Raw genomic sequence first — 15,310 nt, 5'->3', positions numbered from 1 at the left:
CGAGTCGGTGAAGAAGAAATGAAATCGAGACAGCGATCAGTGGATCAGCAGCCCAGCCAGGCTCTAGCCAGGTGCTCTAGCGGCTTCTATGTCCCGGGACCGGGTCTTGGCGAGACCTCTCTCCTGAAAGCTCCCTTGGAGAATGAGGATGACGACCACGACCACAAGCCGAGGGCTGAGAAGCTCTGCAAAGAAGGCCCTGCGTTCTTTTATAGCCCCAGAGCTGGTGGGAGGAGCCAAATCACCCCCTCGCTCACCAATCAGCCCCCGCAGGACCGATGTCACCGGTTGGGCCTCAAGTTGAGGGGAGGAGGCTTGCATTGGCGCTGCAGGACCAGGAGAAGGCGCCACTGTCCCGCCCAAGCCATTCACGGGGCTTGGGGGGGATTGAGCGACAGGGCAGGTGCCCAAGGAGGCCCGCAGGGCTCCCTCTCCACACCTTGCGGGACGGCATCACCGTTTTTTCTCGGTGGAAGTGGGGACAATACATACTTAGACAGGCTCCGGTGGGCCCAGGACGGGCCAAAAGGAAAGAAAGCCACGGAAAATCTCCTAGGCGTGCCTCACTCAGCAGATATCTTGTTAGCGGGACCTTGTGCTCCTGTGTGTGTGTGTGTGTGTGTGTGTGTGTGTGTGTGGCGGGAGGACTCGGGGGGCTGGGGGGGTTGGAGGCGGGAGGGATAGGTGTGTGGGTGTGGGTGTGGGTGTGGGAGTTTGTGTGTGCGAGCGTGCGTGTGCGTCTGTGCGTGTACATCCGCAGTCACGCACGGACACTCCTTGCTTTGAACGGTCCGTCGCCATCCATGAACACCCTTCAGCCCCTGCCTTCTCAGAGACAACGCCCCATGCAGGTCCTTCTCGCCTGGGGTCTAGCCAGAAATGGGGAAGTCCAGTCACCTGCCTGTGCTTTCCCCACAGGAGGTTGTAGGAGGGGGGCTTGCATTGACGCTTCTCAACCAGTAGAGGGCGGGATGGCCTCCTTGTCCCCTGCCCCAGTCCACATAAATTCTGTAATCCACAGCCAAAGATGACGTCCTGGCCTGTCCATCTGATCGACACCCCGCCCACGCCCACCCTCCTCACCCCCCACCTCCAACCCTTCCCCCACCCCGCTCACTCTGTGCATGGATGGTCAGGCCCCTGCCCAGAGAACAAGTCCAGGCCTGGCCACCTGGGCTTGCCAAAGCCTCAGAAATTGGAAAGGCGGGAGCAACCTTTTTTTTCTGAGGAGGGTTTTTTGTTGTTGTTATTTTATCGTAGGGAATGAGTTATTTTGTTTCTTTGTTTACTTGTTTGTTTGTTTGTTTGTTTTTCCCACACCTTTTCTGGTGATTATGGCCAAGGTGAAAACAGCAACCGGTAAAATGAATCCCGAAAATGACTCGGCACAAAACCGGTCTTTTTCAGAGTTATTGAATAAAATAAAAGTTAATGAAAAATCTTTCTAGGAGTTTTAAATCCTATTTCCAAACAGAAGAAACAACTGCATCATTGGCCCCAGGTCCCTGGCCATCCTCGCACACACTGACTTGCTGGTGCTTTAGCTGGTGTCCATCATAGCATCGTCATCGTCCAGCAGGGCGTCCAAGTCCTTGGTGTCCTTCATCCCGCTGTCAGCGTCCAGCTGGGAGTCCAACTCCTCGGTGTCCCTCATGGAGCTGTAAGCGTCCTTCTGGGCGTCCAACTTTCTGGTGTCCCTCATGGCATGGTAAGCATCCAGGTGGGTGTTCATCCTTTTGGTGTCCCTCACTGAGTTGCAAGCGCCCTTTTGGGTGTCCAACTGCTGGGTGCCCCTCATCGCGCTGTAAGCGTCCTGCTTGGCGTCCAACTGCTTGGTGCCCCTCATCGAGTTGTAAGCGTCCAGCTGAGCGTCCAGCTCCTCCGCCGAGATCTGTCGCTTTGAATGTCGGTCAGTTCGCCTGCCTGTACGCCGGTTGCCTCCGTGGGCACGGCCCTGAGTGCCTCCGCCAAAGCCTCCAGATCCTCGGTTTGTAGTCACCCAGACTCTGTTGACACTCTGTACCTACCTGGGCTTCGTATCTATCTGCGAGTTGAGGATCTGAGTGGAGGGAACAGCCATCCAAAGGGATGCCGTTGTACTGTTTCCTGGCTTCCAGTGTGTCTGCCTTCCGCTCAAAGTGCACGTGGGCTGTTCCCAGGCTGCGGCCAGAGAGGTCGTAATGGACAGCGGCCTTCTTCAGAAGCCCGAACTCCGCAAACAGCTGCTGGATGTCCGCGTCGGACACTCCGATGTCCAGGTTGGACAGCAGTAGCTTCCACCCGTTCATCAGGCTGGCGCGCCTCCTGAAGGCCCTGCCGAAGCGGTCGTGTTGCCACTCCTCCGGAAGCTGTCTCGGTGTGCTGAAGGGCGCCAGGCGGTTCCTGCTTTAGCCGAGGGCGGCCCTGTTCCGGAATGACCCTTCCGACCCAGCTCTCAGGTTCGGCGGCCTGCACTCCACCACCTCGACCTCCCTGGAAGACGGCCCTGCCTCGGTCCCGGCCTAGGTCCCTGTCCACGCCGCGGCCGTGGTCGTGACCTCCCTGGGAGCCGGCCCAGCCTCGGTCCCAGCCTCGGTTCCTGCCCCCGCCCCCGGCCCAGCCGTGGCCCCTGCCATGGCCGCCCGGCTGGCTCCGGTCCAGACTAATGATGTCGTCCAATGACATGTGGATTTTGCCGGCCATGGTGGGCCCCGAATCAGCCTCGGATCGAGCACGTGTGGAGGCACGCTTGTCCTTCACTTCCCGCGCCGCACCAGAACTGTTCCTGTCCAGGCACCAGATGTTGGGGTCCAGGCCCAGAGGTTCCCAAATGTGTGCACGATTAGGTGAAGAAGAAATGACACCGAGACAGTGTTCAGTGGATCTGCATCCTGCCAGGCTCTAGCCAGGTGCTCTATCGGCTTCTATGTCCCGGGACCGGGTCTTGGCGAGACCTCTCTCCTGAAAGCTCCCTTGGAGAACGAGGACGACGACCACGACCACAAGCCTAGGGCTGAGAAGCTCTGCAAAGAAGGCCCTGCTTTCTTTTATGGCCCCAGAGCTGGTGGGATGAGCCAAATCAGCAGCCCGCTGGACTAATCATCCACCCCCAGGACTGAAAGCTTCACCGGTTGGGCATCAAGTTTAGGGGAGGAGGCTTGCATTGGCATTCCAGGACCAGTAGAGGGCGCCACTTGCCCGCCCAAGCGATTTGCGGGGCTTGGGGGAGGACTTGGGAGACGGGGCAGGTGCCTCAGGGCTCCGTCTCCACTCCTTGCTGGACCGCATCGCCGTTTTTTCTCAGTTGAAGAGGGGACAATACAGACTTAGACAGGCTCCGGTGGGCCCAGGCTTGGCCAAAAGGAAACAAAGCCACGAAAAATCTCCTAGGCGTGCCTCACTCGGCAGATATCTTGTTAGCGGACTTGTGCTCCCGTGTGTGTGGCGGGGGACGCGGGGGGGGGGCCAAGGCGGGGGGGATAGGTGTGTGGGTGTCGGTGTGGGTGTGGGAGTGTGTGTGCGAGCGTGCGTGTGCGTCTGTGCGTGTACATCCGCAGTCACGCACGGACACTCCTTGCTTTAAACGGTCCGTCGCCATCCATGAACACCCTTCAGCCCCTGCCTTCTCAAAGACAACGCCCCCTGCATGTCCTTCCCGCCACGGGTCTAGCCAGAAATGGGGAAGTCCAGCCACCTGCCTGTGCTTTCCCCACAGGAGGTTGCAGGAGGGGAGCTTGCATTGACGCTTCTCAACCAGCAGAGGGCGGGACGGGCTCTTAGGCCCCTGCCCCAGCCCACACAAATTCTGTAATCCGCAGCCAAAGATGACATCCTGGCATGTCCATCTGATCGACACCCGCCCACACACAGCCCCCCACCCCCAAACCTCCCCCCACCCCGCTCAATCTGTGGATTGATGGTCAGGCCACCGCCCAGAGAACAAGTCCAGGCCTGGCCACCTGGGCTTGCCAAAGCTTCAGAAATTTGAAAAGCTGGATCAACCTTTTTTCTGAGGAGGGTTTTTTGTTGTTGTTGTTTTATCGGAGGGAACGAGTCATTTTGTTTTTTTGTTTGTTTTTCCCACACCTTTTCGGGTGATTATGGCCAAGGTGAAAACAGCAACCAGTAAAATGAATCCGCACAATAACTGGGTACAAAACAGGTCTTTTTCAGAGTCATTTAATAAAATAAAAGTTAACGAAAAATCTTTATGGAGTTTTAAATCCTATTTCAAAACAGAAGAAACAACTCCATCATTGGCCACAGGTCCCTGGCCATCCTTGCCCACACTGACTTGCTGGTGCTTTAGCTGGTGTCCATCATCGCATCATAATCGTCCAGCAGGGCGTCCATCTCCTCGGCGTCCATCTGGCCGTCCAAGTCCTCAGTGTCCCCCATCGCGTTGTAAGTGTCCAGTAGGGCGGCCAACTCCTCGGTGTCCCTCATGTAGCTGTAAGCGTCCTTCTGGGCGTCCAACTTTTTGGTGTCCCTCATTGCTTTGTAAGCGCCCAGATGGGCGTTCATCCTTTTGGTGTCCCTCATCAAGTTGTAAGCGCCCTTTTGGGCGTCCAACTGCTGGGTGCCCCTCATCGCGCTGTAAGCATCCTGCTTGGCGTCCAACATTTTGGTGCCCCTCATCGAGTTGTAAGAGTCCTGCTGGGCGTCCAACTCCTCCGCCGTGATCTGTTGCTTTGAATGGCAGCCAGTGCTCCTGCCTGTCCATTGGTTGCCTCCGAGGGCGCAGCCCTGAGTGCCACTGCTGAAGCCTCCATATCCTCAGAGTGTGTGGGTGAGTGCCTGTGTGCTTTTTCGCGCGCTGCTGCATAGGGGTGAGGTGGGGGCGGGGGGTGGACAGGGCCCTAGAGGAGGCGCCATCATTGATTAGTCCTTTGACCCAGCAGCTGCCCGCGCCTGTCCTAGGGCCTGGCAGACATAGTTGGCCAGACAGCCGTGGCCCTGCTCTCAAGAGGACTGGGTAGTGTGTTGTTCCCCGGGGGGCTTTTAAGAGAATCCATGTGAGAGATGATGACCTGCGTGATGGAATGCCAAAGGAAACCACACTGTGAGATCTCCTTGTTAGATTCAGCTCGCCATCTGAACTGCCTCTTCCGGTGTCAGGGTGACTTCTCCCCTAACTGGACATCATTTCGGATTCCTGGGAGCACGTTGGTCTCCACGACATTTGACGGCCCTGACATCCACAAGGGATAACCCAACCGTTTCCTTGGTTTGTAAATTGGGACTGGAGGCCCCCTGCTCCATGATGTCTAAGAGAAAAACAGGGTGTGTAAAGAACCAAAAAAAAAAAAAAAGAAGAAGTGTTTAGAACTCTGTCTCCTGGCCCCACTTAGCAGAGACAGAGAATGATGTCCCACCAAGACTTTTCCGTGAGAGCCCTTGATATGCCCGAATGAACTGTCCTGAGCAGGGTCGTGTCATGCAGAGGCACCTAGCACCTGAGGCAGAAGATCTTGGTTGTGTCTTTAGCAGATCGTGTTGAAGAGAACATAGACGGAGGGTGCTGCCATGTTTCCAAGCAGCCATAGGGGAAAGGGCTGTGTGAACCTGAATGTATATGTTCAAAACTGCATAAGGAAAACTAACACACCAACACTTTGCTTCTTTCACAACAGATTATATTGCTCAAATATGGGCAAGCATTGTTGACCTGAAAGATGAATTTCTTACAAAATTCTACATTCAAAGTTGCCAGATCACCCTAGTTGCCGCAATGGATGTCACAGTTCTATAAACAACTTTCATTTCCACAGACATTTCATTACTTTCTCAGCTGTGTGTTCAAGGGCTCTTTACAAGTGTTCACACAGGCAGATACACACACACACACACACACACACACACACACACACACACAGCAAACATGCCCTCATATTTTCTAATATATAAACAACTATGTATGTGTGTTTCCATTTGGGATTGCTGTATCCTTTGTGTGGGATATTTTAGGTTGAGTAAGAAGTAAGTGATCAGCAAATGCCTCGCCTTTCAGACACAGTGGTTTGTACTCTGGGAATGGTCACATACATGACCAGTGTTGTTTGATGAATGAATGGTTTCACCTGATTTAACCCTGGATCATTTCACTCGAGTGAATAATGTGTAAACAGTGTTGGTCTTTCACAATTCCCTCTCCTTTGTTGAGCTCCGTCATGTTTTCTCGGGGAAGGACCATGACTGGAGGATTTTCCACATAAGTGACATGCCTAGGGCTCTTCTCCCGTGTAGGGACTCTGGTGTCTGATGAGATTCGCATATTGACTGAATGCGTTCCCACACTGACCGCATTCACATGGATGGTCTCTGGTGTGTGTTATGTGGGAACGTGTCGTCAGCTCAGACATTTGACGGAAAGCCTTCCCACACATGGGACATACATGTGGTTTCTGCCCCGTGTGCATTCTCCGGTGCTGGTTCAGGCCAGAGCTTTGACTAGTGACATTCATTGCATTGCTTGCCCGGATGGACCCAATCCCGCTTTTCTGGGGTTAGATCTTTGATTGAGAGCTCTGTCACATAGGGGATATTCATGTGGTTACTCTCCTGTGTGGATGGCCTCATGCTGTCTAAGGAAAGAACTCTGACTGAAGGCTTTCTCACACTCACTGCCCTCATAAGGCTTCTCTCCGTTGTGCATTGCATTGTGGTTTCTAAGCCCAGATCGTTGCAGAAAGCATTTCCCTCGTAGGTGACATTCACATGGTTTCTCTCTAGGGTGCGTCATGTTCTGCCCTCTGAGGTTGAAAACATTCCTGAAGGGCATCCCAGGGTCACACTGTTGTGTGCATGTCATTGTGTCTACTAAGGCATTCATCTAGTCCAGGTGACTTTCCACAATGTTTGCTGATAGCTGGTTTCTTTCTTACATGAACTGAGGAATGTGGAGACACGGCTGATCTATGAGTAAATTCATCACTCCTATCAGCCCTTAGCACCCTTCTTCTCAAAGCTGTGGAGAGCTCGCATTTTCACGGCATGGTGGGGGCAGAGGTAGGATTCTGGACATGTTCTGAAGTCGTCAAGGTCAGAGAGGGATCCTCAGATGGGGTTGGGGTGGGTATGGACTGAGGGATTCTGAGAGGGGCACTGAGGCTGCCGAAGGACCACAACTGAGAGGCAACTCTGGGGGGTGAATTCCTAAGGGCTTTTAGTGCCCCTGAGGGTGGAGATGACCTTGACTGTGAGAGAGGAATTAGGCAGGGACCTAGAGGTAGAGCCCAAACTACTGTCATTTCAAGGAACATCAGACTCCACTCTCCTCTCAGGGACCTGAGCTTTGTGGCACAACCATGATGCCAAACATGATTTGACATGATCAGAAATGAAACCCAATCACAAGCACGAAATATTGTGCAGAATTTTATTAGTATGGGATAAAAAGTATATGCAGCAGAATTTAATAAATCATTTCATACAGCATAATACATAAAATAAAATAAGTTAAATACCCCCCCCAACAAGACCTGATACGTCTTCCCGGTGTTCAATGATGCCCCCGCGAGAAGGGGGTGAATCCTCTGAGTCCAGGAAATGCGATGGGAAAAGCACCAGGAAGCTATAAATGAAAGCAGGGTCTACTCTGCCGAGCTTCTCAGCCCTAGGCTTGTAGTCTTGGTCGTCGACCGTGTTCACCAAGCAAGCTTTCAGGGGAGAGATCTCACCAAGACCCGGTCCCGGGACGTAGAGGCCGCTGGAGTACCTGGCTAGAACATGGCTAGGCCGCTGATCAAGTGGAATTGCCCCCCCCCCATGCCTGATGGGTGTGGGCACCAGATGCTTCAACAAGCCCGCCCCCCCCCCACCCCCCGCCCCAGTTGCAGATAGTGAGTGACACTCGCCCTCTGCCATTCTCCAGAAGCACCGCCCGCAGAGCCACTGGGATGTTAGGCAGCCACTTCCTCAGCCCCAGCTCCCATGCTGTGCCCCAGTATGAACCGGCCACCGGAGGATCCCGGCCCGCCAAGCACTGCCGAATTGAGGAGCCCGTGGGCCCTGAAGACGGGGTGGTGCCCAGCCTGCAAGGCCCCCCAGTGCCCTGGGCCGCAGACGCGCTCACCTCAGTGCTGGTCGTGACTGAAGGCTGTGCCCTGCCTAGCATCAACCCAGTGCTGGAGCCCCAAGGCAAGCCTGAGCCCACGTTGGTCCCACCAGTGTCTCTGGTCCCTGAGGCGCACTTGGGCTCGGGAGAGGGGTCACACTCGCCCATCGGCCTGGAACCCGGCGCTCTCCTGGATGATGCTCCCGCGGGAGACCTGACCATCCAGCAGGAATTCGTCTGCACGTCAGCCCCACACATTGCCCTCCCAATAGAGGCCCCCCACCAGGACGAGGAGGTGTCGGCCTGGTTCCAGCCTCCCTTGATGCTCCCTGCAGGCTGGCTCACTGGAACCAGGTCAGACAGCCCCCTGATCCCTCACGGCCGCATCCAAGGGCCATGGCCTCGAGCCCCGATGCCTAATCCAGAAAGAAACGCGCCTGGACCCCACTCCAACCTGAGCTTCAACCTGTGGGAGCCCTTCCCCAGCTCACCGCTCCAAATTCTACCTCCGTCTCCCAGCCCAAAACCAGGTCCTCGTGTGCGCCGCCCCAGGCGGCACGCTCTGGGGCCTGCTCCCAAGGCCAGGAAATGCCTGTTTTAGGAATGAACGGGATGCAATCCCTACTCACGGGGCTGAGGACCATGAGAAGGGATTCTAATAGCTGTTTTGAGTTTACCACACATCTGAAAACAATGAATAAAGACAGATGCTCTTTTGATGCAGGCTGCTTTGCAGAATTGTTGATCAATGGTCACCACCAGGTAAAGCACCAGCAAGTCCGTGTTTGCATGGAGCTAGGCCAGGAAGTCGTCTTACACTGCTTACCGAGGGCGAGCTGGCGGGGTGCTTTGTCCAATGAGGGAGTTGAAAAAACAAACAAACAAACAAAAATCTTAAAAATAACCCTCCTTATAAAAACCTTCTTTAAAAAAAATAAACTCTTCTAAAAAAATAAAACCCTCCTTAGAAATGACATCAATCCAGCCTTTCAATGCCCAGAAGCTTAGGCAAGCCCAAGTGGCCTGGCCCGGACTTGGTCTCTAGGTGGGGGCTTGACCAGCAAACCAGAGAGGGAGCGTGGCGGGGCGGTTGTCCACCAGATGACCAGGCTCAGGCGGGGCTGTCCCGCCCTGAGCTGGTCGAGAAGCGCCAATGCAAGCCGCCCTCCTGCAGCCATAGCCCGGTGCCTGGACTTGACTTTAGCGGGGAAGGACAAGAAAGGGGCTCGCTAATATACAAAACCATACACAGTTTATACACATCAACTTCAGCCTCTGCCTCCCATGACCTCCAAGGCCAGCTTCATTCGGTGTGTCTGCGTCTCTGGCCTACCCCAGTCCGCCACCCACCCACACCCACACCCCACCCTCTCCGAGCCCATTCCCTTCGAGGAATGAATGTCAGGCCCAGCCACGTTCAGCAGAATCTTTCCTTTCGATCCTTTGGGTGAATGCCACCTGAAGGGGCGTGCCTGCTGGGTCCTCGCTTGGGGCATGTGCGCCCCCTCCTGAAACTTGAGGCCCAAATGGTGGCGCCTTCACTCCTGGAAGTGGCTGATTGGTGGAGCGGGCAGGAGGCTGGTTTGGCTCCTCCCACCACGCTCTGGAGCTATAAAAGAAAGCCCAGTCTACTCTGCCGAGCTTCTCAGCCCTAGGCTTGTGGTCGTGATCGTAGTCCTTGTTCTCCAAGGGAGCTTTCAGGAGAGAGGTCTCGCCAAGACCCGGTCCCGGGACATAGAGGCCGCTGGAGTACCTGGCTAGAACATGGCTAGGCCGCTGATCAAGTGGACTTGCCCCCCGCGCTCAACGGGTGTGGGCGCCAGACTTCACCAAGCCCGCCCCCCCCACCCCCCCGCCCCCGCCCCAGTTGCAGACAGTGAGTGACACTCGCCCTCTGCCATTCTCCAGAAGCACCGCCCGCAGCGCCACTGGGATGTTAGGCAGCCACCTCCTCAGCCCCAGCTCCCATGCTGTGCCCCAGTGTGAACCGGCCCCTGGAGGACCCCCGCCAGCCAAGCGCTGCCGAATTGAGGAGCCCACGGGCCCTGAAGACTGGATGGTGCCCAGCCTGCAAGGCCCCCCGATGCCCTGGGCTGCAGACGCGCTCACCCCAGTGCTGGTCGTGGCTGAAGGCTGTGCCCTGCCTAGCATCAACCCAGTGCTGGAGCCCCAACGCGAGCCCACGTCCTCCAGTGTCTCTGGTCCCTGAGGCGCCCTTGGGCTAGGGAGAGGGGGCGCACTCGCCCATCGGCCTGGAACCCGGCGCTCTCCTGGATGATGCCCCAACGGGAGCCGTCACTATCCAGCAGGAATTCGTCTGCACGTCAACCCCACACATCACCCTCCCAATAGAGGCCCCCCACCAGGACCAGGAGGTGTCGGCCTGGTTCCAGCCTCCCTTGATGCTCCCTGCAGGCTGGCTCACTAGAACCCGGTCAGACAGCCCCCCGCTCCCGCACGGCCCCATCCAAGGGCCATGGCCTCGAGCCCCAACGCCTAGTCCAGAGAGAAACGCGCCTGGGCCCTACTCCAACCTGAGCTTCAACCTGTGGGAGCCCTTCCCCAACTCACCGCTCCAAACTCTACTTCTGTCGCCCCAGCCCCAGTCCAGGTCCTCCTGTGCGCCGCCCCTGGCGGCACGCTTTGGGGCATGCTCCCAAGGCCAGGAAATGCCTGTTTTAGGAATGAACGGGATGCAATCCCTACTCACGGGGCTGAGGACCAGAAGAAGGGATTCTGATAGCTGTTGTGAGTTTACCACACATCTGAAAACAATGAATAAAGACAGATGCTCTTTTGATGCAGGCTGCTTTGCAGAATTGTTGATCAATGGTCACCACCAGGTAAAGCACCAGCAAGTCCATGCGTGCATGGAGCTGGGCCAGGACGTTGTCTTGCACTGCTTACTGAGGGCGAGCTGGCGGAGTACTGTGTCCAATGAGGGAGTTGAAAACAAACAAACAAACAAACAAACAAAAATCTTAAAAATAACCCTCCTTAAAAAAACCTTCTTTAAAAAAAATAAACTCTTAAAACAAAAACCCTCCTTAGAAATGACATCAATCCAGCCTTTCAATGCCCAGAAGCTTAGGCAAGCCCAAGTGGCCTGGTCGGGACTTGGTCTCTAGGTGGGGGCTTGACCAGCCATGCAGAGAGGGAGCGTGACGGGCAGTTGTCCACCAGATGACCCAGCTCAGGCGGGGCCGTCCCGCCCTGGGCTGGTCAAGAAGCGCCAATGCAAGCCGCCCTCCTGCAGCCAGAGCCCTGTGCCTGGGCTTGACCTGAGCGTGGAAGGACCAGCAAGAGGCATGCTAATATACAAAGCCATAAACCTTTTATTCACATTAACTTCAGCCTCTGCCTCCCATGACCTCCAAGACCAGCTTCATTCGGTGTGTCTGCGTCTCCGGGCTACCACCTTCCGCCCCATTCCAACCCCCCCATCCCCCACCCTCGCCCGGCTCATTCCCTTCGAGAAATGAATGCCAGGCGCAGCCACGTTCAGCAGAACCTTTCCTTTCGGTACTTTCACCGGGCCTAGCTTGGGGGCATGTGGGCCCAACAGGTGACGCTTTCACAGTCCTCACAGTCCAGGGGGCGGCTGATTGGTCGAGCGGCTGATTGGGCTCCTCCCACCAGCCTCTGGCGCTATAAAAGAAAGCAGGGTCCTGTGTGCGGAGCTTCTCAACCCTAGGGTCGTTGTCTTGGTCGTCATCGCCTTCCTCGTTCTCCAAGGTAGCTTTCAGGGGAGAGATCTCGCCAAGACCCCGTCCTGGGTCGTAGAAGCCGCTGAAGCACCTGGCTAGCACCTGGCTAGGCTGCTGATCAACTGAACGCCCATATCCGTGCCATTTCGTCTTCGCCGGCTCTGTCCACGCCTTTGGGAACGCCTGGAACGCCTGGGCTGGGGCCCCAGCAGAGGCACAGGAGGAGCTAGCCATACCCCAAGATGATGAAGAGAACAGAAAGTCATCCTGAGCTGCCGCCAGAGGTCATCCAAAAGCCTCACAGCAGCCTGCACATGCACTTGCTGGAGTCTATGCAGGCTCTCCATGCATTGGGCCAGAGGAGGAAGGATGAGAAAGCTGGCCCGGACCCCAACATCTGGAGCCCGCACAGGAACAGCTCCTACGCTGCGCGGGAAGTGACGGACGGCCGAGCTGATGCGCTGCCTCGATCCCAGGCGGACTCCGCGCCCGCCATGGCCGACAAAGTGAACATGTCTGTGGACGATGTATCTCAGCTGAACCGGAGCCAGCGGGGAGACTGCAGCGGGCTGGCACTCCAACAAAGGCAGAAGAGAAGATCGCTATTCCCAAGAGGAAGAGGAAGAGAAGTCATCCTGAGCTGCCGCAAGAGGCCATCAAAAGGCCTCGCAGCGGACTCCAGAGGCAGTAGCTGGAGTCTGTGCAGGTTTCCCATGCACTGGGCAAGAAGAGTGATAAGAAAGCAGACCCGTCTTCCTCGCGGGCCCTGGGAAACTCAAGTAACGCCAAAGGCCCCCCAGCCATGCCAGGTTTTCCAACCACCGCTGGATGCGCACCGCATGAGGGGGCCATGTCTAATGGGGTTTATATGCTGCTGAGCGCGGCCAATGGAGGTGTGAAGCCAGTGGTGTCCAGCACACACCTGCTGGACTTTCTGGTGCAGCTGAAAGGTTACACACCTACCATCCCAGATCCGGTGACTCGTTTCTACCTGAACCGCGCTGGCTTAGAAGCTGCAGACCCTCGCATAGTTAGGCTCTTCTCCATAGCTACCCAGAAATTCATCGCAGATACTGCCAACGATGCACTGCAGCTGTGCAAAATGAAGGGCACCGCCGCTCGCGGCTCTGGCAAGTACACTCTAACCATGGAGGACTTGGCCGCTGCCCTCAGCAAGTATGGCATCGATGTGAACACACCGCCCTATTTCACCTGAGCCACCCAACCTATATGTACTTGTCTGCCCCCTAATCCCCCGCTCTGGCCTGTTTTCATAATACACTTTATTTGGACAGAAATAAAATCGTCATTCCTGTCTAGTCTATTCTGATTGGCTGGTTCCTTACACAGCAGGGATTTTTTAATTTGTTTGCAAGCCCGCTTTCTAAGGCCCCTGTTGCCTGCGCCCCGCTGCTGGTGGCACAATCCAGGACCTGCTCCCAAGGCCCAGAGAGGCCTGTTTTAGGAATGAACGGGCTGCAATGCCTCACTGATTACCAAGGGGGGAGCTGGCGGGGTCCTGTGGCCAATGAGGGAGTTTTTGTTTTTGTTTTTTGTTTTTTTTAAACAACAAACAAAAAAACAAATAAATAAATAAATAAATAAAAACCTCCTTTAAAAAAAACCCCTCCTTAAAGACAAACAAATAAACAAAAACCCCTCTTTAGAAATGACATCGATCGAGCCTTTCCACTCAATGCACAGATGCTTGGGCAAGCCAACGTGGCCTGGCGGGTACTTGGACTCTGGGCGGGGGCCTGACCATCCAGCTAGAGAGGGGCAATTGTGGGTTTTCTGGAGGTGGACCAGATGACCCAGGCAGGGCAGGGCCGTCCCGCCCTGTGCTGGTCGAGAAGTGCCTAGGCAAGACGCCCTCCTGCAGCCAGAGCCCTGTGCCTGGACTTGACCTGAGCAGGGAAGGACAAGCAAGGGGCTCGCTAATATACAAAACCATACACAGTTTATACACATCAACTTCAGCCTCTGCCTCCCATGACCTCCAAGGCCAACTTCATGCGGTGTGTCTGCGTCTCCGGTCTACCCCCGCCTGCCACCCACCCACACCAACACCCCACCCTCTCCCGGCCCATTCGCTTCGAGGAATGAGTGCCAGGCCCAGCCACGTTCAGCAGAATCTTTCCTTTCGATCCTTTGGGTGAATGCCACCTGAAGGGGCGTGCCAGGTGGGTCCTCGCTTGGGGCATGTTCTCCCCCACCTGAAACTTGAGGCCCAACCGGTGATGCTTTCACTCCTGGGGGCGGCTGATTGGTGGAGCAGGTGGGCGGCTGGTTTGGCTCCTTCCACCACGCTCTGGAGCTATAAAAGAAAGCAGGGTCTACTCTGCCAAGCTTCTCAGCCCTAGGCTTGTTGTCTTGGTCGGCGACCGAGTTCACCAAGCAAGCCTTCAGGGGAGAGATCTTGCCAAGACCCGGTCCCGGGACACAGAGGCCTCTGGAGTACCTGGCTAGAACCTGGCTAGGCTGCTGATCAAGTGGACTGGCCCCCTGCACCCGACAGATGTGGGCGCCAGACGCTTCACCGAGCCCACCCCCCCAGTTGCAGACAGTGAGTGACACTCGCCTTCTGCCATTCTCCAGAAGCACCGCCCACAACGGCACTGGGATATTAGGCAGCCACCTCCTCAGCCCCAGCTTCCATGCTAAGCCCCAGTGTGAACCAGCCACCAGAGGATCCCGGCCCGCCAAGCGCTGCCGAATTGAGGAGCCCGTGGGCCCTGAAGATGGGATGGTGCCCAGCCTGCAAGGCCCCCCGGTGCCCTGGGCCGCAGACGCGCTCACCTCAGTGCTGGTCGTGGCTGAAAGCTGTGCCCTGCATAGGGTCAACTCGGTGCTGGAACCCCAACGGGAGCCCGAGCTCACGTCAGTCCTGCCAGTGTCTCTGGTCACTGAGGCGGGCTTGGGCTCGGGAAAGGGGGCGCACTCGCCCTTCGGCCTGGAACCAGGCGCTCTCCTGGATGCTCCCGGGGGAGCCGTCACCATCCAGCCGGAATTCTTCTGCTCGTCAGTCCCACACCGCCAAGCGCTGCTGAAATGATTGATAGAATCAACATCATTAAATTGTCTCTACTGCCAAAGCAATCTATAAATTCAACGCACTGCTCATTAAAATACCAAGGGCATATTTCACAGACCTAGAACCAACTCTTCAAAAATTCATCTGGAAGAAAAAACGACCCCGAATAGCTGCAGCGATCCTGAGAAAGAACAAAGTAGGTGAGATCTCAATGCCAGATATCAAGCTGTATTACAAAGCCACTGTTCTCAAAACTGCCTGGTACTGGCACAAGAACAGACATATAGATCAATGGAATAAAATAGAGAGCCCAGAAATCATCCCCAACCAATACACTCAATTAATATTTGACAAAGGAGGCAAGAACATACAATGAAGTCAAGATAGTCTCTTCAATGAATGGTGTTGGGAAAATTGGACAGATACATGCAAGAAAATGAAACTAGACCACCAACTTACACCATACACAAAAATAAACTCAAAATGGATATAGGACTTAAATATACAATGGGAAACCTTAAAAATACTAGAAGA

At 55.5% G+C, this 15,310-nt stretch overlaps 1 protein-coding gene and 2 pseudogenes across 1 annotated transcript; 2 read left to right on the top strand and 1 right to left on the bottom strand.

Annotated features, from left to right (window-relative positions):
• Positions 1 to 1,540: 1,540 nt before the first annotated feature.
• On the bottom strand, positions 1,541 to 2,682 carry LOC139000707 (THO complex subunit 4 pseudogene; annotated as a pseudogene).
• Positions 2,683 to 7,877: 5,195 nt separating this feature from the next.
• On the top strand, positions 7,878 to 8,636 carry LOC139000708 (proline-rich protein 23C-like). Its single transcript, XM_070402800.1, has one exon. The coding sequence runs from the start codon at positions 7,878 to 7,880 to the stop codon at positions 8,634 to 8,636; it is 759 nt and encodes a 252-aa protein (XP_070258901.1).
• A 3,348-nt stretch (positions 8,637 to 11,984) lies between these two features.
• LOC139000706 (transcription initiation factor TFIID subunit 10 pseudogene) lies at positions 11,985 to 12,958 on the top strand (annotated as a pseudogene).
• The last annotated feature ends 2,352 nt before the right edge of the window (positions 12,959 to 15,310 follow it).

Source organism: Myotis yumanensis, unplaced genomic scaffold, assembly GCF_028538775.1.
Source record: "Myotis yumanensis isolate MYYU_CA2020_CCGP unplaced genomic scaffold, mMyoYum1.0.hap1 SCAF_25, whole genome shotgun sequence".
In the NCBI taxonomy this organism is placed as follows: Eukaryota; Metazoa; Chordata; class Mammalia; order Chiroptera; family Vespertilionidae; genus Myotis; species Myotis yumanensis.
Note: the sequence above shows the minus strand (reverse complement) of the source record. Positions and strands in the feature narration are given on the sequence as shown.

What these genes read in the sequence shown, in the direction of transcription:
- LOC139000708 (XM_070402800.1), top strand. Translation starts at nt 7,878, where the DNA reads ATGTTAGGCAGCCACTTCCTCAGCCCCAGCTCCCATGCTGTGCCCCAG.